General features: G+C 34.4%; 1 protein-coding gene across 2 annotated transcripts in view; it reads left to right on the top strand.

Annotated features, from left to right (window-relative positions):
• Positions 1-25,734, top strand: part of LOC143244313 (unconventional myosin-XVIIIa-like) — a 103,686-nt gene that overhangs the window by 56,997 nt on the left and 20,955 nt on the right. For both annotated transcript variants that reach the window (XR_013025021.1, XM_076488747.1), the window contains exons 5-9: positions 3,848-3,971; positions 4,582-4,677; positions 10,793-11,005; positions 16,463-16,714; positions 17,766-17,879. Coding sequence is in view for 1 of the 2 variants with exons in the window: in XM_076488747.1 (XP_076344862.1) it covers positions 3,848-3,971; positions 4,582-4,677; positions 10,793-11,005; positions 16,463-16,714; positions 17,766-17,879 (799 nt within the window). In the remaining variant the exon portion in view is untranslated. The remainder of the gene's footprint in view (positions 1-3,847; positions 3,972-4,581; positions 4,678-10,792; positions 11,006-16,462; positions 16,715-17,765; positions 17,880-25,734) is intronic.

Here is a 25,734-nt window from a genome sequence, read left to right as displayed (position 1 = left end):
ATTATCTTTACATGATTTAAGTGCCATTAATGATGACCTTGAATCAGAATATATCGCTCTTGTGGTTCTTGAAATCCGCTGTAATTTTCGAATAATATTAACTATTTTACTTTTAACAAAATTAAGATGCGATAGGCAGTTTAGTGTCATATCAATTATAATGCCTAAGTAATTCAGCTTTTTAGTAAATTTAAATCTTTTATTACTAATAGTAATTGTCGGTATATGTGTAATATTCTTACCTTTATAAATTAAAATGAAATTTGATTTATCTATATTAAGTTCTAAAATCCAGTTGTTAGCCTTATTATATATCCTCAGACAAAGACGTAAATAGATATGAAGCTTTTGCTCGCATTAAAATAATGGTGTCATCAGCAAATGCTTGTATGTACGCATTATTCGTACTCTTTAATTTTAACATTCCATCAATATAAAGATTCCATAGAATAGGACCCAAACTAGATCCTTGGGGAATCCCCTTATTATATTTCTTACTTATACTTTCTATTAAAACTTCTCTATTTTGAATAAAATCAATAATCACCTTTTTCAACTTCAAAGGTATTTTTAGATTATTTAGATGTTTTATTAAGATCATGATGTCCACTGAGTTAACACTCCTACGAAAAGACGTTTCTAGTCCTGATTTCTCCAAGCCCGTTCCCCTGGCCGTGGTTTCGCTAGATAGTAGATAGGGACAGTGGGAATCTCGTTAATCCATTCATTAATGGATTTAAATGGCAATTTCATTTAAATACAAAATTATTAGCCTAATATTAATAACCTTTCAAGTTGCTCTGGGGCCTATTAGGCCCCACTTTTCGTAGGAGTGTTAAAAGCATTTTTAAAATCCAAAGAGATTAATAATGTAATACACTTATTATTTATACTTTCATAAACATAATATTTAAGTTTCTGTAATGCATGAAGAGTAGATCTCTTGCTCCTAAATCCATATTGTGCATCATCAATTAATTTAAATTTCTCAATAAAGTAAGTCAATCTATATTTCAAAATATTATCAAATATTTTACCCAAAATGGGCAAAAGGCAGATTGGTCTATAGCTACTAGGAAGCATTGTATCTTTACCTTTTTATGGATGAGTGTCACCCTAGCCTGTTTCCAAGCTAGCGGGAAAATATCATTATTATAACAATAATTTAATACTTTAGTAAACCAATTTTTGTTAGCAAAATATATTTCTTTGATTATAGGCAACTTTAAATTATCATATCCAGGGGCTTCACTATCCTCCATCTCCCCGATGACTTTATTAATTTCATACTCTGTAATATCATCTTTATTTATATTCAAATCAATATAATTTTCATCCTGTATCTCATCGCAAAAACCTATTCCAGAGACCACTTGATCGTAACTCACCCATGGAAAGTGATAATTAAGAATTTCATTTATAGCTTCATTTCTATTTTTTGTAATATTCCCATCTTTATCCTTTATTTCATTAACCTGTAAATATTTCTTCTTTTTATCCATGATAGTTTTGTATGGAATACCAAAAACATTATTACCAGTAATACTGGTAATATAATTTCTTAAGGCTTTCTTTTCAGTGAAAATAATTAACTTTTTATATTTTGTTTGCTGTTTCCTATATTACATTTTATAATACTGTCTTAAGGTAATGTCTTTAGTCTTTTGAAATCCTCTCCGTAAAGCTCTCACTTTACTCCTGAAGATCTTTAGCTTGGTATTACACCAGTAGGCTTGTAGAGGTAGATAAGACAAAGTACAGCAGAGCGATGGTCTAAAATTCTTAATTATAATTTTAAAACAAAGCATAATATGGAGTGTATCTCCACTACAAAGATTAAATATTTTATATTAGAGCGAGATTTTATCCTCGTTACGTCGTTATAACCCGTATCACCATATATTGTTACGCTGTGTTTGATGACCTTGCATCTTGACAATAGTCCTGCAACGCACTTTCCATTGCTTCGTCTTAAGGATGTCATATTCAAAGCACATTCCTCCTCCCTGATAATTTCAGTAAACCATCTACTGTAAGAGGCCGGCTGCTTCCAAGATTTTATTTGAACAGTTTATTTGCAAAAAACAAAACAAAACCCGTAACTGTTGTGTTTGGCGATTTGATTAATATGTTTTCATATGTAGTAGCAGGAATAACCATTTCATTCCTACTTGAGGTATGCAACAATTGAGTGAATATGTCATTGAAGCAAGTTGTGTTGGTTTTACAGGCAGAGGTCTTTTTCGTCTATGTCGTATTTCTGTGAGGGATACGTGGACAGCTTTTGCCTCTGACCTTTGTGTTTGAATTTTCACTTGGTACAACTGTCTCGTGTGTTGCTTTCCAAGTCTAGGGTAAAACTTGTTGAAAGTTTTTTTCCGGGTGGACCTGGTTTTTAAAGTTGATCCACATTATCCATATTCCTTTGTCGTCCTATGTTATTAGGTACAAGGTATATCGTTCTCTTAGAAATTCTAAATCCCCGATCTGAGTGTATGAATATTTTGCATTGTTGAAACAAAAAAGTAGTATACCCTTCTCGAAAAGCTGTTAACATCCAATGACATTGTATTAGCTATGTATCGTCAAACAATGCCAAAAAATACTTCTGATATATACAATTCCATTATAAATTTTTGTCAGACTTGATTGTCCAATGACTTGTTGATATGCATATTCAAATTCGTTTCAGTATTGTTGTCGCACACTTAAATTATTTTCAGCTACTATATGGTGAATTATAAAGGACTGGAAATCTCATAAATCTTATATATGTATCACCATTATAAAAGGTCTGAGGATATTCCTTTGTTTTGTTAACGCCAGCTGTGCTGATGAGGCTTGATTAGATGAAACTGCAGTGCACAGCAGAGGGTACGGCCAATCAAAGAAAGCATTAGTCATGTATGTTATATGTCATATATTCTATTTTACCTTTGATGAAAAAACAAAATACCGAGTAGTAAATTAGGCGAAATGTCATGATATTATTCACACATCTAAATTATGTTATGTTACTATATGGTGAATTTAAAAACTCATTATATATACAGAAAAGGAAGTTATAATTATCAACATATGCATTTGTATGTGAACAAATCTAGCTAAGTGTGTATTTTAACCACGTGATAAGGCTATTGATTAGTTGCTATAACAGCACATAAAACACTTTCACCAATCTATATAACCAGACATTTGCAACCAATGATCACGCAATAAAAATAATAAACATCAAATTAAAATAACGTATAAAAAGTATAATATAATGAAAGAACTTGTCGCTTTAATATATATCCCAATCAATATGCGGGAAGTAAAAAATTATAAATATTAACATAGAATTACATTTTACCACCCATTCATTCCCATCTAGCCTTACAAGGGACGTGACTTCCAACAACTAATCAAACTTGTAGTTTCCCTTATTAACTTACCTCTATACACAAATAACAATTTGTAACCACTTCAACACTTTCTAACAGTTTCCATGAAACCGGTCAATGAAATTTCCAGGAACCAATACATATTCATTAATATTACCTGCTTATTGGGTCTCCTGTTTGTTCCATTGATGCTAAAAAATATTTCGGCAGCATAGTTGTTTAATGAGGTAATACATTTGTCAAGGAAAAACTCATTCACTCTTCATATTTATAAGACAATTTTTGAACAATTTCTTTAGAAATGATACGTGGAATTGCCGTCCTTTTCAAAAAGAATAATGGGTTAGCATATTATATTTCAGGAACTTATAAAAAAAAAATAATTCTGTGTGATTTGTGTACATCTTTATCTTGGAATTATGAATTCACTCAGATTTTTCCTACGTAATGATTGTGTATTTTAGGTATTATGCTGACTTTAATACTGTTTACCAACAACTTGAAGAGGAAAAGTATTTAAAGGAAAAATTAATGAAGGAGAAAGACCAAGTCATTTCTAAGCTGTCTGAGTTGCAGAAGGACTTGCTGGTGAGTAGGGTTTTTTTAGTTTTTTTTAAACTTCTCTTCCTGGCGAGTACTCCCTCTTGAAGGAGAAACCAAGAATTAACTTAGTTTTTTATATGTTCACGATATTTTAACTTACTACACACGAATACTTTATTTAATGTTCACGAAAGAATCCTCATAAAGCAGATTTTCTATATATAAACATTATAAAATATCAACATAAAATGTAATACTTCTCAAATTCATCCTACGTGAGATAACAGGGTCATGTGTAAATACTATTGTAAAGGGTTAAACATTTGAAACTAAGAATAAATGTTTACTGTATTTTGGGATTTAGAAAAACAGGTGAATGTAAAATAAAATTTGAATTAATACTTTCAAAGAAAAACAAAATAATAAATTTAGAATTTCAGCAAGTGTAGTTTCAATAGTTTTTCGACAAAGGAATTGCTACTGTAGATTTTTAGTTTATCACCACTAAAACATTATCATCAGCTGTTAAAACAAGGTAGAAATACAATTGATATTAGAAACCATAGCTTCTACCAGTAGTTTACCGAAAGCAGTTTTCAGTTTGCATTTTAAAAAGTCCATCTATACATAAAATAATATTGCTTACTGAAAATAGACGGCTCAAACGGACGTGCAGATGCAAGCTGAAAAAATTAAGAAGCTCAACAAGGAACTTGACGAGTCCTCACAGAACAACCACGTCGACACAGAGGTCAGCACCTGTCTCTTTCATTCAACTTCATACTGAAGACTAGGTTAGGTTTAATACTTAGTGACAGAGCCATGTTAACCTGTCTAATTACAGTTTGAAACAAACAAATCTTAAGAGTAAACAATAATTTTTACTAAATTAGTTTCAACAAATTCAATAAAACACAAAATAAAAGCTCTTCGTATTTTTACCACTTAGTTTTTTACACTCTTTGATTTATTTATTTGGATTTGTTTATTTAAAGCTTACAACACTACTTTGTGTGTGTGTGTTCTTATAGCAAAGCCACATCGGGCTCTTTGCGGAGCCCACCGAGGGGAATCTAAACCCTGATTTAAGCGTTGTAAGTCCGGATTTTTTTCTCTCTTTATTCATCCCACCTCAAAGAGGGGGTATAAACAAAAATAAAATCAAATAAAACTAGTTAAATAATGAGCATATGGAAAGAAAACATTGCAAGATACCACCTTGCTAAAATATTACAACAAAAGGTATAAAATGTGTTAGAAAATGTACAAGAACTAATAGTTAGCGGTAAGTATCTAAATGAAATTACACCAAAAACATTAATAAAACAAAGCAAACAATGGAACACTTGTGATAAAAAAGAAAACTTGTAGAAAAGAGTACACTTTATCTTAACATAGCACATAACAGGTATCCGTGTACCCCCTTTGTAACCAACCTACCGTTATAGTGATACAATGAATAAAAGACACTTAATGAGTCATGTAACACACATCTATGATAATGTAAATGAATATGTTTGCGTAAAACGCACTTTATAGAACAAAATTAAATGAAGCTTGCGATTGCGTGCTAACTGAACAGACCTCGCAGATTGGATAACAAGCCGTGCAAAACTAGTTAATAAGCGAAAAATATTTAAACACCGGCCTGATAAGAGAGGATGAGATCCCACTAACTGGCATCTCCTTCAAACCCAGTTGGAGATAGGGCATCCATAATAAAATTCCAGTAAAGCATACACATAGGACCATAATGGCTGGACAGAAGGACACATGAAAAACAGATGGTCAATGATTTCCCGCATTAGTGAACAAAAAGTGCACAACTCCGTGAGATGCCTATCCATATGTACAAACTTAACATTAGTAGTCACCGCTCGCAACCATAACAAATAATCCACGGTACAGACATCAAAACCCACAAATGATTAAAAGGTAGATTTGCGAACGAGTGTCCAATCGTCTGGAGGAACAATATTCCCCGAAAAGGATGGAGCAGAGACATGATGAGCAAGTGAACAATTCAAATAACAAAACAACTGCTTCAGAGTTAATTCCCTAAAATGGACTCGTTGATCAGAAGAGTCCACAAAGTACAAGTCTATTTCACGCTGTGTCGAGGACAGCGGAGCTGGCTGAGTAGACGTGAGCGCCAGCCAATCTTCAGGCAATGCATCCGTCAAAGAAGTGAGATGTGAAACAATGGTATTGACATTCAACGACATGTCGACATCAGTACACCTTTCCACCACCGCCTCCACAGGGAGAAATCCTGGGAGCACTTCGTACAATAAGTGTCACACAAGGACCAATCCTGCTTTTATAAATTCAGGAATATAAAACGTGTGTGACCGAGCATCAACAAGAACAGGATTAAGAAACAATGGTTCGTCGAAAACGTGATGAGAGAGGAACAGGGGAAAGCCCTTTATCCCCAAGTAGTACCTTCCATGCACGAAACATATCCTGAATAAACATTAGTAAGACCTTCACATACCTCGGCAAAATCCTGCATTGAAGAGCCTGAAATCCCAATGCGAGTTCACCATAACAAGAGAAAAATCCAGAAAGAAGTTGCCACAAAGGCGATGGACAAGAACCATCCAAACATCTCTGCAGCAATTTCAAGCGAAAAGCAAGTTTACGAACGTGAATATCTACCAAATTGATATCCCCACTAGCAAAATTCTTGGTCAAGATCCAATAAGCAACCTTGTGAATACCACCCCGCCACATGAAATCTAATACACTTTGACGAAACCGAGCTTCAAATTGCTGTGGCAATGGGAGGATTTGCAATGGATACCACAAAACTGACGCCACCAAGGCATTCACCACGATAGATTTGCCCTTGAGCGACAGGGAACGATATCACCAGGACACCAGAATACTAGAGACTTTGCGCAAAACTTCCCGCCACGTATCCTGCAGCATAACATCAAATTGAGAATGAAAAACAATACCCAAAATCCGAATAGGATTCCGGGAGATTTTCAACTCTCCCAGGACATACTCATCAGAAGAGGCCAAGCTCCCAACTCAGAAGGCCCTGACTCTTTGTCCAATTAATCCTACCACCCGAATCCCGACCAAAAATACTACAAACATCCAAAACCTATGGCAAGAAATCAGAATCTCGTAAAATCAATGTAGTGTCGTCAGCATGTTGATAAATAAGGGACGGTGTGTTGAGGAACCCATCACTCCAAATACCGACAATATGATCATGATGAACCAACATATTTTTCAATGGTTCAACACTGAGAACAAAAAGTAAAGCAGACATTGGGCAGCCTTGACGAATATCTCGAGATAAGGAGAACCTATCAGTGAGAAAGCCATTAAACTTAATACAGCTAGAAATATCAGTATAACATAGTTTAATTCAATTAACAAAAGTCGAGTTAAAACCCACTCGCACCAGAAGTTGAAATAAATAGTCATGGTTCACTAACTGACACTAAACTAGATATTACGGTGGAAAGGCGTCGAGCCAGCACTTTAGCCAATAATTTGTAGTCAGTATACAGCAACGTCAGTGGCCGACTATTAGCCGCCAACCGTCGATCCCCGCCCTTCGGAATAGGAACAATCACCCCAATGCACATAGAATTGAACAACTGTTTGGAGTGATAGAGGTCGGACAAGACGGTTACAAAATCATCAAAACTCTGTCCGATCCTGCCGAACTTTCTCCATACACAAAAAAGTAAGAGGTAGGCCTTTCGCCCTCCTCAAACCAACGAACATGTGAACGAATTTGAGCCCCTTCAATGGTGTCGTGATCAAATTTCTCCAAGTCTTCTTCATATGCATATAACTTTTCCCTAGACCGAGTAGGGCAACTCGCCAATTTACGTAACTCACGGGCAACGGAATGTTCTAACTTACATTTGTTAAATCGAAAATCACACGTCAGACGAATCGAATATCGCTTGGTAATATCACGGATTGCATTTTTTAAGGTCGCGCACCAGGAACTTTTGTCACGACCATATACTTGCCAACTACGGCTTCTTTCGATTAAGAGTGTGATGGCATTTATGTATCAACATCTCTCAAAAGCTGATTATTAAAGTGCCAGTAATTTGGACCCGTAACAACTTGAGATAAGTTTGAAACTTAACAGAGTATGATCAGTACCGGGAAACCACATCATATGAAAACTACTGACAGCACCCTGCAGGTTAGCCGTAATCAAGGCCCTGTGGAGACAAGAAATGATCAACTCTCCATGGACAGAACGCCTTTGCGTGAAACCAGGGGTATTTGATGTTAATAATGAATGCCCATACAATAAACCGAACATTGTAATGAACTGTTCAAAGGCTAGGCGACTGGCATCGTGGGATAAACGTACAGGAAATTTATCACGCGTTTCATCCAAAACACAATTAAAATCCCCAACTACTATCAATCCCGAGCAATAATCTAAAGGAAAGTCTAATGAACGAAAAAAAATCCCGTCATTCGTAAATGTCACGTGGTGCATAAACAGATGACAATTTAAATGATAAATTCGTAAATGTGAACTTTAACGTTAACACCCGACCAACCCCATCCGAGAAATCAAGCATAACTTTGTCACTCAAATATCGCCCTAACAAAATAGCCACCCCCTGACGTCCATTATGTGAATTATTGACAAAAACAGCACCCCTTCAATATTCCGTGACAACTTCAATAAAATCATTAGTGAAAAAGTTTCCTGTAAACACACCACATCAAATTTAGTGGAAAAGTAGACCGTTACAATTCAATACACCACCCTAAGTGATTGGATCATGCTAAGATAAAAGGCGTGGTATGAATAAACAAATTAATCTAGTACAAAAGATGAACAAAGATATCAACATGTAGTAGAAAATGCACTATGTAAAAGTACATTATTCACGTGCACAATATCGTAATGACACGAAAAATAAGAAGAAAATTAGCAAATAGGTAACTACTGTTGAGACACGGTCTTAGACTTCGTCTTAGAGAGACACAATACCGTCAAGTCCGATAAACGTTTCCGTCCACCACCTTTCTTCGTGGTCCCAGGAGTGTCCATCGCCACCACACTCGCATATTTCCATTGGCGAGAAACAGGTTCCACAACAGCACTGGTGGCAGACTCACCTCGAACCTGTAAAGGTGGGAAGTGGCTGTCTAAATGTCGGCGTCCAACAGAGGGTTGACTACTAGCACGTTCACTCGCATCTGCAGAGACAGTCGAACGACGAGAAGACTTGTGCTGTGAGACACTATGGGTAGCCGCCTCTCTCATCGGGAGAGAAACCTCCATTGTTTTTTGTGGAACGTCAGTTGGTCTACAGCACTATCGCGAGGGAGAGGCGAGGAAACCCCAAGCTTAGGACAACAATGACGCACGTGACCTTGCTCTTGACAGTTCCGGCAAATTAATTGGGGATAATCTCTATACAGATGATCCGCACTCAAACACAAATTACACACTTTCATTTGATGTTCATGTTTTACCTTAAGCATTACAACCTTTCCCCTTGGATCAATAACCTTCACGACATGTACAAAGATGTACATGTGGCACTAAATGAAACACGAACATGGCGAACACCTAAATAAATACCTTGGTCCCGTTTCCATACAAGAGGACTTTTAACCTCACATTCAAAGTCCTTCAACTTCTGTAAAAGTACAGCATCGTCGATATACTCAGGTACATCCATGAAAGAAACAGTAACTGTACGTTTGGTAACCCTATTCGTGAAGCAATGCACTCCATTAACCAATAAACCAGAATCAATTACCATATCGACATCAGCAGGTAAAACAAAAGTAACCTCATAGCCACCCGGTCGTGGAATAACTGAAGTTACTGAAGCCCTCCCAAAAGTTGAACATACTGCATTGATAACATCACCATGGTTGGCATTAGAACATTCAAAAATAACAGTACGTCGCATAACGTCAGTAGAAGACATCGTTACTACACGGCGGAATAACAGCAAAAACAATTAATAACACGAGAAACAAGTAGTATTCAAAAAAGTAGGCTTAGGGAAGTGTAAGCAGTATCAAATTACGGAGCTCAAAAACACTTGTCTGCACTCGAGAACTAAATCCGGAGACTTACCGCTGTACTAGCGGGGGGCGTACTTTTTGTTGATAATCATACTTAATGAAGAATTGAAAGGCTTGCATTTTTTATTTTGTTTTGTTTTTGTTTTGGAATTTCGCACAAAGCTACTCGAGGGCTATCTGTGCTAGCCGTCCCTAATTTAGAAGTGTAAGACTAGAGGGAAGGCAGCTAGTAATCAACACGCACAGCAAAATCTTGGGCTACTCTTTTACCAACGAATAGTGTGATTGACCGTCACATTATAACGCCCCCACGGCTGGGAGGGCGAGCATGTTTGGCGCGACTCGGGCGCGAACCCGCGACCCTCAGATTACGAAGCGCACGCCTTAACGCGCTAGGCCATGCCAGGCCTGAAAGGCTTGAAATGTGTATTCCTTCCTAAAAGAGTAATAGTAAGCTTGCATAAATTTACTTACTAATCCTTTCGATTTGAAATGTGATTTAAATTGGACATAATAAAAATAGCAAACTTTAATTTTAAGTACATATATTTAAATTTCATTTTACTTTTTCAAAAAATGCACTTAAGAAATACGATTTTAGTGATTCATTCACCTAGCAACTTACTGTTTATCAAAATGCTTTCAATACTATAACTACACAACATAACTAATTAGTTTGTTTGAAGGTATTAATGAAAGATTTGTATCTGGCATCACAAATTTATTAGTATATTAAAAAATTCATGATGGCAGTGTACCCTTGCGTTTAATGGCTAATCACGTGAGTGATTCAAGTACTAAAACTATCTTACCAGTAGCTGGAGCAGATGAAAAGAACAAAGCAGCAGCTGGAGTGGAAAATTAGAGATCAACAAGAGGAAATGGAGGACATGACATCACGGATGCAGCTGATGGAACAGGCCAAAGTAAAACAGGATAAAGAGCTGGAAAAGCTACGACAAGAAACTGAGAAGGAGATTTCTGCTAAAGAGGAAGAACTAGAGGAGATCAAGGCTTCTGCAACCAAAAGAGTAGGTATTTTTACATGTAATTTAAGATTTGACAACAAGAAGTGATACTATGTTTTCTATATGGGTAGATAGCTACAGCTGTTTTCTCAAGCGATTGATTTAAACAGGTGTATTGTGTTTAAACATTATAAATGAAAACAACGGTATTTGTACAATAATTCTGTCCTAATTAAGTTTCATTACATGTAATGTAACTTTGTTAAAGAATGATACAGGATACCAATTTAGTAATTATGCGTAGTGAAAGACTTTAATGTGACAGAAATTAAAATATTTCTGGTAATTTTATGCACAAATGTATATTGAGAACTTCATAGAGATACAAGACATGATAAAAAATATGTGATTCACGGTGTATTCTAACTATTCAGAATCACACTGCTGCATACAGCTAAGTATGTTGCAGCCTTTTGGAGGGAACATATTCTTACAGAGAAATTTTGAAATGGTGCAAACGTAACATCCAAAGGAAAACCATTCCATATGCCAACTACTCTATTTGAAAAAAAAAAAAATTATCTTAGCTCAAGACAACTTCTACCTTGCCTAAATCTATATTTGTGTCTTCAAGTTCTGTAATTCATGCTGTTAAGTATGAAAAATGTTGGTACATCAACATTATCAAACCTTTTTTCACAATCTTAAACACTTCAAGCAAATCCTATCTCTTTTATTTTTTTCAACTAAAAATAATTTTAAGGATTTTAATCTCTCCTCGTGTGACAACCCCTCTATCCCATATAACATTTTATTAGCCCTCCCCTGAACCATTTCCAACAATTTAATGTCTTTCCTAAAATAAGAAGTCCAAGACTGAACATAATACTTCAAATATGGACTAGCCAGTGACCTATACAATGAAATTATAACCTATTTTGACTTATATTCAATATTTATATAGGTACAACCTAAATTCCTATATTCAAAATCACTAGCAACAGCACTGTGCTTAGAAGACTGATCAGCCATTACACCAAGATTCGTTTCTTTTATGACACTGTTAAGGTTATTCCCATCCATATTATATTTATAATTCACATTATTATAACCCACATGCAATATCTTGCATTTATCATAATTAAAACTTATTTGCCATTTATTGTCCAACTCACTAAATGGTCTAAATCATTTTGTGAAGCATCAGCATCCTGTTCACACCTAGAAACACTCAATACATTGATATAATTAGCAAATTTAAGTAATTTATTGACCATTCCTTCCTCTATGTCATTAATGTAATTCAAAAAGAGCAAAAGTCCTGAGACTGAGCTCTGAGGTACACCACTTGCAACATTAATCCAATTTGACTGAACTCTATTTATAGCAACTTTCTGCTTTTTTCCATCAAGCCACTCTTCTATCCAATTAGTTAACTGATCTCCCACACCTATAGATATAAGTTTCTTTACAGCCTTTTATATGGCGCTTTGGCAAATGCTTTCTGAAAATTCAGGTACATTAAATATACTTCCTTACTCTCATCTACATATGCAGTAATATTTTAAAAGCATGTCAAAAGATTTGTAAGGCAAGAGTTTCCTTTAGTGAAACCATAAAACTGATAAAATTCTAAACTTTGTTAAATGATTTTGCAAAATGTCATTTATAAGAGTTTCCCAAACTTTTTCCACAACTGATGTAAGACTAATAGGTCTACAATTACTAGGATAGCTTCTATTATTTGAAGATAGCAGTGACATTAGCTGCTTTCCAATCTATTTGTACATGTCCACTATTCAAGGACTTACAAAAAATTGTGGCAATTGGATTACGTATTTAGTCATTGACCTTCTTTAAGACCTTTGAGAAATATTATTTGGTCCAGGAGCCTTATCATTTTTTTAAACTTCCCAATTTTATTTTATCATACTCAGAATTCATGTAATTGTCCTTTTCAACTTTGTTTTCATCTATTAGTTCTTCAAGATGAGAAATACTGTTTAAGTTGTTGTAAGTAAAAACTGATGAAAAAACAGAATTTAATAACCTAGCCATTTCATAATCATCAGATACAAGCATTTCTTTGTCATCTTTCAAGGGCCCTATCCCCATCCTAACATTTGGTTTACCCCTAATGTGCTTAAAAAACCTTACTGATAATTTTTATGTTTTCACCCAGATTTTTCATGCATACTTTTGGATGTTCTAAGTTCCTGTTTTACAAACTTTTTTGACCTACTATATAATCCTCCTAATCTTTTGTAATACCAAACAATTTATGTTTCTTAAATTTCTTTAATTTTATCTCTTATACACTGTGTGAGCCAACCTGGTTTTTATTTGCAGCTACCCTTTTTCCTTCTGTAAGGAATATATTTGTTTCGAATATTTTAAAATTTGTTTTTAAACATTTTCCACATTTCCCCAATGTCTACAAATAACACAGCTGTCCAATTAACGACAGATAATTCTTGTTGCATCCCCTCAAAATTTGCTTTTTTAATCAAAATATTATTATTTCTGATTTCGCTATACAGCAAAACATCAAACTTAATACTGCAATGATCACTTGTACCTATGTGTAACTCAATTTGCACCCTCTCAACCATTTCTGTATTAGAAGTTAACAATAAATCTAAGATAGCATTATTTCTAGTAGGTTGTTTTTACAAACTGGTGAAGAAATCCATTTTGGACAGTTTCCAGAAGTTTTACTCCCTCATGATTTGACTTATCATTTCCCAATCAATGTGTCTGAAACTAAAATCACCCATAATTATAATTTCATTAACAGCTGAAATTTCAACATCACTGTAAAGTTTCTCACTAATTTCATCAGTTTTGTCTCATTATCATACTGAACATATAGAGCCACTTCCCCTCTCTTTATAACTCTGTTCCTATTAAATAACCTACAACTGTTTCAGTTACTCCCATTATATCAAAATCTTCTGTTCCTATCTGTGTCTTAAAGTAATCTGTTTTATATCTTATACTTCTAACATTACAATAGTATCAATTAAGTCTTTTCTTATATTTAATTTTTTACATATTTCTTATGCTAAATCATCCTCTACATCTCAATGTTGTTTCATTTAGTTCATTTTTGCCCTCACTGCTGTCTAGTCCTGGTTTAAAACTTCCCTTACAGTCAGTTAATAGTCTCTTTGCAAGCATGCCAGAACCTTTCCTACTTGAGTATAAACCATCCATTCCAAAACATTTCCTCCTCTCTCTGAACTGAACCCACAAGTTCAACCAGCTAACCTGCTCATATTTATATACGAATTTCGGCCTAGAATTTAGCCCTAGTAACCTACTCAAAATGTAATATCCACAATTAACTCTCAGCAGTATACCTGACACAGTTAATTTATGGCCTTTATCTTTAAATAATTTAGTCAACCACTTGTATTTATTGATTATCTTCTCTGATTTACTCTTCCTTACGTCATTAGACTCTACGTGCACAACAAAGATTGCATAGTGCCAGTCCCCTTCATTCTATCACTTACTCTGCCAGTTATGTCTTCTACCTGTGTCCTACAGTAGCATAATCTAACACTTTTGTCCCTATTTACCTCACAGACTATATTCTGTCAAGGAATCATTTATAACAAAAACTTATTTAACTTCATAATCCATATAATTCTTTATTCCTTTTACTTTCCCTCCCTCCAAAAGTTACTTATCTATAGGGTGTTCGGAAAGTCACTGTGCACTTATATATTTATTAACAGACATGTTTCAATATAGAATACAGGAGGTAAATATGAATGACAATTATAAACAATGTTGAAAGTGACCCCCGTTGGCATCAATACAGACCTAGATCCTTCTTATTTTGTTTCTAAACACCGCTATCAGTTGCTGGCTTGAAATAGACTGAACAAAATGTGATTACAAAACTGCACAGTGACTTTCCGAACACCCTGTACGTAAACCAAGGTCAGAAACCTGTTACTCAATAGTATAGGAACTTTACAATTGGAGATAGAAAACTTGCACAATACAGTGCTTGGTAGTGACCTCTGAGTCTATTAAACAGCAGAGCGTTTAGGAGAGTAATAGTCGCTAAAACTATAAAAGAAATGAAATTTGGAAGCCGACGTCCATGCACAAAGAAAGAAAAGTGAAAATTTTGTCAATATGTATGATCTAAGATTGTTAAACCAGTCTTGAACAAGGGAAATTGCTGTATCAGGCAATGATTTAGTCAACAAACAGTTATAGGGATAAGTGTCGCTGATAGTTGGGGCTGTAGTTCCAAACTCATTATGAGTCTGGAGAGATTGTTCTTATTAAACATTTATACATTTATAATGATTTTATACTTTCGTGATTAAATTGAGTTGAAAATAGTTACAGCTAAGCCTAAATAGTTGAATTCAAACGATTTTTAAATCATTAAATAAAGCGACGAAAAAATGGAACGTCTTAAACTTCTTTTCAGATTTTGTAGACCTCAGAAAACAATAACTTTTATATAGATGATAGTGAGTCTTCATAAATCGGCATTATTTTTCTCTATTTAAAATCTACATTTTTATAAACATACATCCCATTGTTCGTAAAGCATACACTGTTGATAAGAAGTTGTTACACAGTGATGTGGAGTCCTTAGTGATCGTTAAGTGGTTGTACTTAAAGGCAGTGTTAGTACCATTTCGTCTGTAAGTGTTTACTGACGTTATATGTTGTACTGACTTATTCTCAGAGAAAGCGAATGTAATTTAACATATCTCTGTGTATTTCTTTATCCTGTTATGAGATGTTTACTCTAACTTGAGAGTTCTGTATTTTGCCAAAGTGTAAGGAAGAGATTCGCACCCAGTTATTTTAAACTATGAGTTTTCTAGGGATGACGCTTTTTGTAGAAAATAATTTGCCACCTTCTTTAACATGTGAACAAACGTTAGTAAAAATAATTAGGTAGATAGAACAACTTATTTATGTTGTTACAATACCACGGGTTGTTTTTATTCTTCCATAGACATTATTTTTTATTGCATAGTAGACAAATTATCTAAACTCTGTGCGAATGACGTCAGCTATGTTTTGTTTCTAAACACAACTCTTACTAAGAGCAACTTGCGTTTCACATTCTTCCAGTTGCATTCTCAGATAGTACTTATTATTTTTAATCATTCTTAATCTACTGAGCAGTTCTTTGAGTGTTTCAGCTTTTAGTTTAACTGTTTAGGTTTTCCTAGTCAGTAAACGAATATTAGAATAAGGAAACCTATGGAAAAAGTCCACTTTTTACTTTTTCTGTGGTTAACGTGTGTATCTATCAGGCTTTACGTATTTTCTGAGTGATATCTGTATTTAGCACACTTTACTTGTTCTGTGGTTAACGTCTGTATCTATCACGTTTCATGTGTTCTGTACTGATGTCTGTGTCTCCTACATTTCCCGTATGCTATGACTGACGTCTATATGAAAATATAAAATGTTTTTTAGAAACTTAACTGTAGATAATGTTAGACATATTACAACATTTGTACCGTTCTCTAGGTGAAAAACCTTCAGGCTCAACTAGAAGATGAACAAGAAGTCAGGCATAAACTTATCAAACAAAATCATATTCTGGAAGACCAGCTTCACGAACTGAGCGAACAACCACCACAGCACGATCCAGAAGTAGAGAAAAAACTGAGAAGAGATCTAAAAAGAGTTAAAGCTCTCCTTAGAGATGCTCAGACCAGCAACGAAAATGAAAGTGGAGTAAATAATAGCAGGACACTAATAAGACAACTAAAAAACGAGGTAATCACCACTTGTTTATTATAATGTCGTATAACCTAACTACTCCACAAAAACGTGTGAGATGTGTAAAGTATGTGAGACTCTTAATTTGGTAAAGTGTGACACTGAAAGTTTCGTAGTTTGAATAAATTCTGTGGGAGACCTGTAGGAGGGAATACGAAATGTAGTAACCAGTGCATAAGTTAGAAATGGCATCAATAGCTTTAAGTGTAAAATTAAACTATAGATATCGACATTTATTAACAAACTAAGTAATGAAATGTACATTATACGTGAATTTAAATTAGATTTGTCAGTGTGTTGAACTATATGTCCAGCTTGAAATACAACCATTTCAAATTGTAGTTTCGCCCCAGTTGTCTAGGTTATTATTTTTAAAGAACAAAATCACCATGATTGTCAGTGTGTTAACTAGACAGGAGAACTTATAGCTAAACTATGCTTGTTTATAACACGGAGTTAAACAATAGCTTTCAGCGTGATGAACGTACAGATAAACTCTACCTATTTAATAATACGAAACAATACAAACATGTAACACATGTAAAAATAATTTCAGTTTTCGAGATGTACTACAGTGTAAAACATAGAGAGAAATGTACATCAAACAATATTCTGTCGATGTTTCACATATTGTATTCGACGAAGTCAAAATACGGAGTTGAACTGGAATGTATAGAAAAGTGCAACTAATGCATAGGGGATAAAGTCATGACAGTTTATTTGTAGAGACAAATACACTGTATTATCCCAACAAGATGAATTATATGAGCCTAATAATCTGTGGTAGATGGTTTTTACATTCTTTTTTGAATTAGCAAATCTTTGCCTAAATGAATTTTATTACGGATTAACCATGTCCTTCAAATAACCTCCAGTCGTGTTCCCATTGAAATCCAGGGTTTGATCCCCCGTGGTAGACACAACTCTAAAATACAAAAACAATCCCAATAGGCCTTCAGTTGTTTTGAATAAAAAAATCGTTGTTTAAATGTCTTAACAAAAACATGGCATTTCGGCGAGTTATCCCAGAAGAACTATTTCTTTTCAGGTTGAAGATGCAGAACTTTATAAGATGGCAGCTATTAAAGCACAGCAGAATGTGGAGCTGGAGTTGCAAGAGGTTCAAAGCCAGATGGAAGAAGTAGTACGTGGAAAGAAAGAAGTAAGTAGTGATTTAAAAATTATGAGGTAAGCCACTGTTTCTAGGTTAACAACTTATTAATGTCGCCTTAGTAAATCTTGTTTATTTACAACATTCAACTTTTTAGTAGCGGGCTCTCTTTGCTCCAAACATTCTCCTTCTTGATTAGAAAAAGAAGAAAACATTCCATCCACAGATTACAAAACATTCCACCCACAGATTACAAACCCCCATCCTACACACGCACCTGGAAACCGGTTATTATCTTCACATGGTTAAAATTTTTATCGTTTTTAATTCAAACATTTCTCATCCTATATACTAATGTTCTGGTTAAATATGTTTCTGTAAACTAAATCACATTTTAAAAATTGTTGATTTTTTTACAGTATGTGTGTTTATGTGTGTGTTTTTCTTATAGCAAAGCCACATCGGCTTATCTGCTGAGTCCACTGAGGGGAATCGAATCCCTGATTTTAGCGTCGTAAATCCGGAGACATCCCGCTGTACTAGCGGGGGGGCATTTACAGTATGAAAATGAACATACACTCCTTATCATGTTCTTTCATTTCTTTAGTATACAAGTAGCAGTTTGGAATTTTCTGTAATTTGACGTTTGTTACTGCATTTGTAAACGTTATACAAAACGTAGTCTCAATTAATTTGAAACAAATAAAAATCTAAAATGTAGTCAAATAATGGAAAATCAACTTTAATGTATCAGAAAACGAGATCTGTTATTGTTCTTTTCTTAAAGCAAAGCTACACAGTAGGCTGTCTGGACTCTGTCCGTCTTGGGAATCGAACCCAGGATTGTATGTCCATAATTTACCATTATTCTATTGGAAAACAAACCTAAGATAAGCGACATAAACAAAGCTGAATGATGTGTCACGTCCACCGCGGAGAATCGCACCATAGATTTTATGATTACAAATCGATAAATTTGTCGCTGACCTTTCGGGAGATGAGAGGACAAACGGATTGATCTTAGATACTCAACAACAAACCTGAATTTTCAAGAATTATAGGAGAGCTAATAGTGTTTAGCTTGTGGAGTCAAACACGCCTCAATCAAATTAGGCCCCGCGTGGCCAGGCGGTCAAGGCACTCAACACGTAATCTGAGGGTCGCGGGTTCGAATTCCCGTCACACTAAACATGCATGCCCATTCAGCCGTGGGGGCATTATAAAGTGACAGTCAATCCCACTCTTCGTTGATTAAAGAGTCGCTCAAGAGTTGGCGGTGTGTGGTGATGACTAGCTGCCTTCCCTCTAATCTTACACTGCTAAATTAGGGACGGCTAGCTCAGATAGCCCTCGAGTATTTTTGCGCGAAATTCAAAACAAACCATACCAATCAATCAAATTTGTAAAATCTGGCGTTAGGAATAATCAGACAGTGAAGGAAATCAAATGAATATTTAGAAAATACAACTAAGAGCAAGTGAAAAAAATACCACAGAAATATTGAACAAAAAAACTAATAATTAATACATCGTGTTGTCATTATTGTAGTTGTTAAGTATTGATATTGTGATAGAAATTTGTTTGTAAAGTGTTTAGTGGTCATTTACTGGTATTGCTGTTTTTATATTTCTACAAAGATGAGCTGTGTTTAAGTAGTTAATTATATGTGTAGATTAGGTTTTACTCATATTTGTATATTCAGAAAGATGGTTTAGACTAAAGTAGTTTGTTTTATAGTATATGATATGAACTGAAAAGATTCATCATATTTATATTTCTTAAAATGTGGGACGTATTGAAGTCGTTGATAATCTTTCTTTGTAAAACACAAGATCGTTTAAACTAACGTGTTTAATCATTTTTATATTTTATATTTCTATAAAATAATTGTAGTTAGCAATGATGGTCTGCATTGTTCTAATTATTCTGAATAATTATGATGCCACTGAAAAACATGAGACAAGTTTGTAGGGCTAGTCATTATCATTAATGTAAAATATAAGCTATATTTGTATGGTTGATGATAATTAACGTTTGTAAAATTGGCATAGATTGGATTGGTCAACGAAGATTACATCACTAAGAATGGTTTAAAATTGGGCATAGACTGGATTGATCAACGAAGATTACATCACTAGAATGATTTAAATTGGGCATAGATTGGATTGGTCAACGAAGATTACATCACTAAGAATGGTTTAAAATTGGGCATAGACTGGATTGATCAACGAAGATTACATCACTAGAATGATTTAAATTGGGCATAGATTGGATTGGTCAACGAAGATTACATCACTAAGAATGGTTTAAAATTGGGCATAGACTGGATTGATCAACGAAGATTACATCACTAGAATGATTTAAATTGGGCATAGATTGGATTGGTCAACGAAGATTACATCACTAAGAATGGTTTAAAATTGGGCATAGACTGGATTGATCAACGAAGATTACATCACTAGAATGATTTAAATTGGGCATAGATTGGATTGGTCAACGAAGATTACATCACTAAGAATGGTTTAAAATTGGGCATAGACTGGATTGATCAACGAAGATTACATCACTAGAATGATTTAAATTGGGCATAGATTGGATTGGTCAACGAAGATTACATCACTAAGAATGGTTTAAAATTGGGCATAGACTGGATTGATCAACGAAGATTACATCACTAGAATGATTTAAATTGGGCATAGATTGGATTGGTCAACGAAGATTACATCACTAAGAATGGTTTAAAATTGGGCATAGACTGGATTGATCAACGAAGATTACATCACTAGAATGATTTAAATTGGGCATAGATTGGATTGGTCAACGAAGATTACATCACTAAGAATATCTTAAAGCTAATAACCATTAAGTTTGTAAACATAATATAATGGAACCAAGTCGAAAAATACTGTGAAGTTATTTAGCTTTGAAAAGGCATGATTATCACGTCTGTTGGAAATGTGAGATTGGAGTAAGTTATATTATTAACTGTAACTGAAAAAGAAGACCTAGCTTGAAGGTTTTAATAAAAAAATGTTTAAATGTGGCATGATGCGTTAAAATAATAAAAGTTCAAACGATCTAAACGAAATAGTAAAAAAGTGTTATCCTGACAAAAATCTTGGAATAACTAGTTATCATTATATGTAATATAAATATACATATTTATGATAACTAAATTCATAATAACGGTTTAGAGTGTATTGAATAATGGACATTAAGATAAGAGAAAACGTAGGTTTGGACGAATACAAATAAATACGTCTGTAAAGCTAGTTAAGACTTGAGTAGCTGGATGGGTGCTAATAAATACATCTGTAAAGGCTGGTTAAGCTGGAGTAGCTGGATTGGTGCTTATGAATACCTCTGTAAAGGCTGGTTAAGCTGGAGTAGCAGGATGGATGCTAATGAATACACCTATACAGTTCGTTAGGACTGGAGTAGCTGTTTAACATAGTAATTATACGTTACTGTTCACACTTATATGTCTTATAAACATAAAATCCAAGAATGATATTTTACATCGATGTTGTTAATATTAATTGGGATAATAAATTATTTACAACAAAACAGTTACATATTGTTTAAAATCGAATAGTTTAAGATCACTCTCTAGTGTTTTTAATGCAGAATTCGAATAATCAGTCGTGAGCAGTGCAACACTAGTTTATTGCCAAGCAGTGAGTTAAACAATAAGAAGACCAAACTTTCAGTGAGTCTTTCGGCTACTGAGATACTGAAATGTTTCTTCAAAACAGATAACTAATATTGTAGCACTCTAATTTAAAGTGCTTTAAGCTTATGTAAACTTCAAGGAAACCCTAAAATAACTCGTGTAGATAAGCGTTCGTAACTTGTGAAGTTATACAGTGATTCAGCTAGTTGTGTGTGGGTTTTGCTTACTGGAAGGCTCAGTGGGATGGAGCTGGAAAGCTAAAACCATCTTCTGTTCAAGCATAATCTTGTGTCGATGTGATGTATGAATTTTAAGAATCTGCAATATCTCAGGCACATTACAGTTAGTCATAAAACTTGCCCTGGGTTGTATCTGGTGGAAATAAATAAAATTTTACTATGTTGTTGTAAAACTGGTATATAGAAGGATCTATAAAATGACCCTGGAATCTTTAAAGTTGGTCATAAAGATGCAATACGTAAATCTCAAAACAAATTACTTTATTTGTCTGTATTATAGACAGGAAATATATCTTCACTAAATTGGTTAAGTTTTAAATAATGAGTGACCACAGATCATCAATTTAAAATAAAATGTACATCCTTATCTCTTTCATGTTTATGTCTTTGTACGTTTTCAGCAGTGGTGATACCATTATTGTCTACTCACCAAATATAATGCTAACTTGCAATTGGACCAGAATTGTGAACAGTTTCCCAATTCAAATCCTTTTAAAATCCGATCTCATTGCTTTATAAAGTGATCAGATCACAATATTACTTTAATAGTGCGTATGGGCAGAAAGCACCTCTGCATATGAACAGTTTCCTGTGGTAAGAGTTGTTGAAGGTGTCTCATCATACTACTGATATGATGAGAAAGCTATTTTTGTAAAAACAAATTAAAGATTATAAATCACCCTGATGTGATGGTCGAAACACTGTAACAAGGATCTTTTCAAAATAGCTATGGAAAAATGACATCTGTGGATACCAAAGAATGATCAACTAAATGAAAGCAAAATGAAAGCTTTTGAAAACTCAGTACGTGAAAACAAAGCAAAATAACGGAATTGATGACTCTGAGTTCTCTACCATCACTTTTTATAATCAGTTACACGAATAAGAACAAGATGATGCAAGTCTCTTTCTTTATGCAAACTTGAGTCTGACAGGCATGGCCAAGTGTGTTAAGGCGTTCGACTCGTAATCTGAGGGTCGCGGGTTCGAATCCCGGTCGCACCAAACATGCTCGCCCTTTTAGCCGTGAGGGCGTTATAATGTGACGTTCAACTCCACTATTCGTTGGTAAAAGAGTAGCCCAAGAGTTGGCGGTGGGCAGTGATGACTAGCTGCCTTCCCTCTAATCTTACACTGCTAAATTAGGGACGGCTAGCGCAAATAGCCCTCGAGTAGCTTTGCGCGACATTCAAAAAACATACAAAACATGGGTCTGACAATTTATAAGAATGAAAGTCTGATTACATGAATGTCATGTATACCTAGATAACTATCGTACTTTCTTATCCAACTGTCATGTAAACTTATGAAATCAAATTGTGTTGAATCCGACTACAGAGGAACGTGATTACTTTATGTGACGTAAAAGTAATGAATGATAATTTGTCTGCCCTGAAACAATACTCATGCTGGATAAAAGGAAATGGTGTGAAAGCTCCAACACAACTGACAAACTGATCTAATATGTGTGGAGCAAAATTATAAATATCTACAGAAGACTCAGCTGGACAGCACAACATAAACTTTCGCAGAACTACAGGAGGCTTGGCTAGAAGACATAACATGAACTACCATAAAGTTACAGAGTGATCACATAGAAGATATAAAGCAAACGTTAACAGAGCTTCAAATGACCCTGCCGGAAGATATAGCATATTCACCCTCAGAACTATAGAAAGTTTGATTAGCAGACATAATGTTAACTCCCATAGAACTACAGGAAATTCAGCTAGAAGACAGAGGGTACTTAGTTACTGAGGCTTACACGAATAATTAAACAGAATATTGCAAAGAAAAAGAAAACTACTTGTGTTCACAACCTAAGGAATCAGTAGACCTGCTAAAATATATGAAGGGTTTCTGTATTGCTGATATATCCAACATCTAATAGTGATGTAGTGGTAGTACTTTATCCACGCTTTACACTACTAAAACAGGAATACATCAGAGTATGTGTCGTTCCTTTGCACGATCTGCAAGTTGACATTAAAAGATAAGACACATTTTCTTTAGTATTAAGAAAACATTAACTAAATGAAGACAAGTTGGAGAATCTCCAACTCTTAGCAAGCCAAAACCTACATACTGCCAAGCAGCAGTAACACCAACAAGTGGCACTCACTGACTCACAAACCATGCTAAACATCTACAAAACGAACCAGCTTGAATTAGATTGGCCATTATCTGGTACTTCACCATGGCAGTGATTAGTGACCCATGCCCAGCAATGGATTTCATTTAAGACGACTTATCTAAACAGTGTTTTGACCTGTAATTGCCTAACGAGAGATGGTTAAAATTTTATTATTTTTGGTAATTAGTTTGTAAATCTTCATAAAAATCCTTAATTTGAAATTGAATGGTGATATCTAAAACAACTCTAGGTACCACTACTAATATTCTAGGTACCACTACTAATATTTTAGGTACCACTACTAATATTCGATTTCTGAAAATTAAGGATTGATTAATGCTACCAAGATTGGTGGTAAAACTCACTACCGTATGTTAGGATGAACGAACCTGAGATAAGATATTTTCTTTGGACTTAACACACTTATAACATAGTCTAGGAGTTTAGCGAAAGGTCCTAAATTTTTAGTCCTAACCTTAGTAAAGCATATTCTAGATTCGTGAGGAGCTAAGAGAAAATTCTTGATGTGTTAAAACATTTTTGTTGATTTTTCACCTTCTTGAACTTACAGCTGCATATCAAAATTAATATTTATGAAAAAAAAAATTTTTTTTTTTTGTATTCCACCTTTGTATGAACTGAACAAGCCTCATATATTAGTTGCAACTGTTGTACGTTATCATCTGCAAACATGTTTTGAATCCATTATATTGTTAAGATCGCTTCATTTGTACTATTCAGTTGTTGTTTGTTAGCTTATACACTCGTGTGTTCAATTCAGTTTTGGAGAAAACTCTATAGTATTATTCTTATGTTTACATATTTTCATCCGACTCTTGTACACATATTATTAGTGCAGGTGATTAGGTTTTCTTTGTTTTGTGGAGTGTGTTTTTTTTAGGTTTTTTGTTCATAAAATACGTCTTCCGCATTTGTAAAACTCGTTAATATCTTGTGTAATTACTGTAATAGAGAATTGATTTTTGTTAGAGTTAAGTGTCCAATTTCGTGAACGATATTTTCTATGATGTATATAGCGTATGCTAAATCTAAGCGTTTTTAGAGTATCTTGTTTTCTGGTGGATTACATTATTAGAAAACAGATGTATATAAAACTTGCTTTATGAAAAACGTAAAAAATGGTAAGCATTTTAACAACTATGATGTATCTATTAATAAAAATTTGTTTGTCGTACACATATTTTAAATGTCACATTTCACACACCAACACTTATCTGATGTAAATTCAGAGTTGTTAATTACACATAAATATTCATCTACCATATACATCAGAGGTTACCACTCAAACACAGACACTTATTTAATATACATTCAAAGGTTACCAGTTACACAAAGACAATTATCATACAAATATTCAAAGGTTACCAGTTAAAGATCAACATATATCTGGTTCAAAGGTTACAAGTGGCATACTAACATTTACTTGACATGCAGGGGAAGGTTTAAAATTCCCCTTGAAAGTGTTGCTAATTTGTGATATTTTTATTAGATAACAGATATTAGATAACTTTTTATGATTTTAATTATATTTTATTATAAAAGTGTTGTGCACGTGCTGTAGTCTATTATATCTTCTTATTCCAACTAGGTTACAAAATGTATATAAAATTATTGATAAACATCGCTTCCTATGTGTTACATATGCTTAGAGAAACATCTACCAATACATTATTTTTTTAACCTCTATATTATGGTTTCCAAACATTTACCCTTCGCAAATCTTCACCCCAGCATGGTCAGGTGGTTGGGGTTCTTAACTCGCAATCTGAGGGTCGCAGATTTGAATCCTCGTCCTACCGAACATGTTCACCGTTTCATCCGTTTATTATAATGTTACGA

Source organism: Tachypleus tridentatus, chromosome 2, assembly GCF_004210375.1.
Source record: "Tachypleus tridentatus isolate NWPU-2018 chromosome 2, ASM421037v1, whole genome shotgun sequence".
Taxonomy (NCBI): domain Eukaryota; kingdom Metazoa; phylum Arthropoda; class Merostomata; order Xiphosura; family Limulidae; genus Tachypleus; species Tachypleus tridentatus.
Note: the sequence above shows the minus strand (reverse complement) of the source record. Positions and strands in the feature narration are given on the sequence as shown.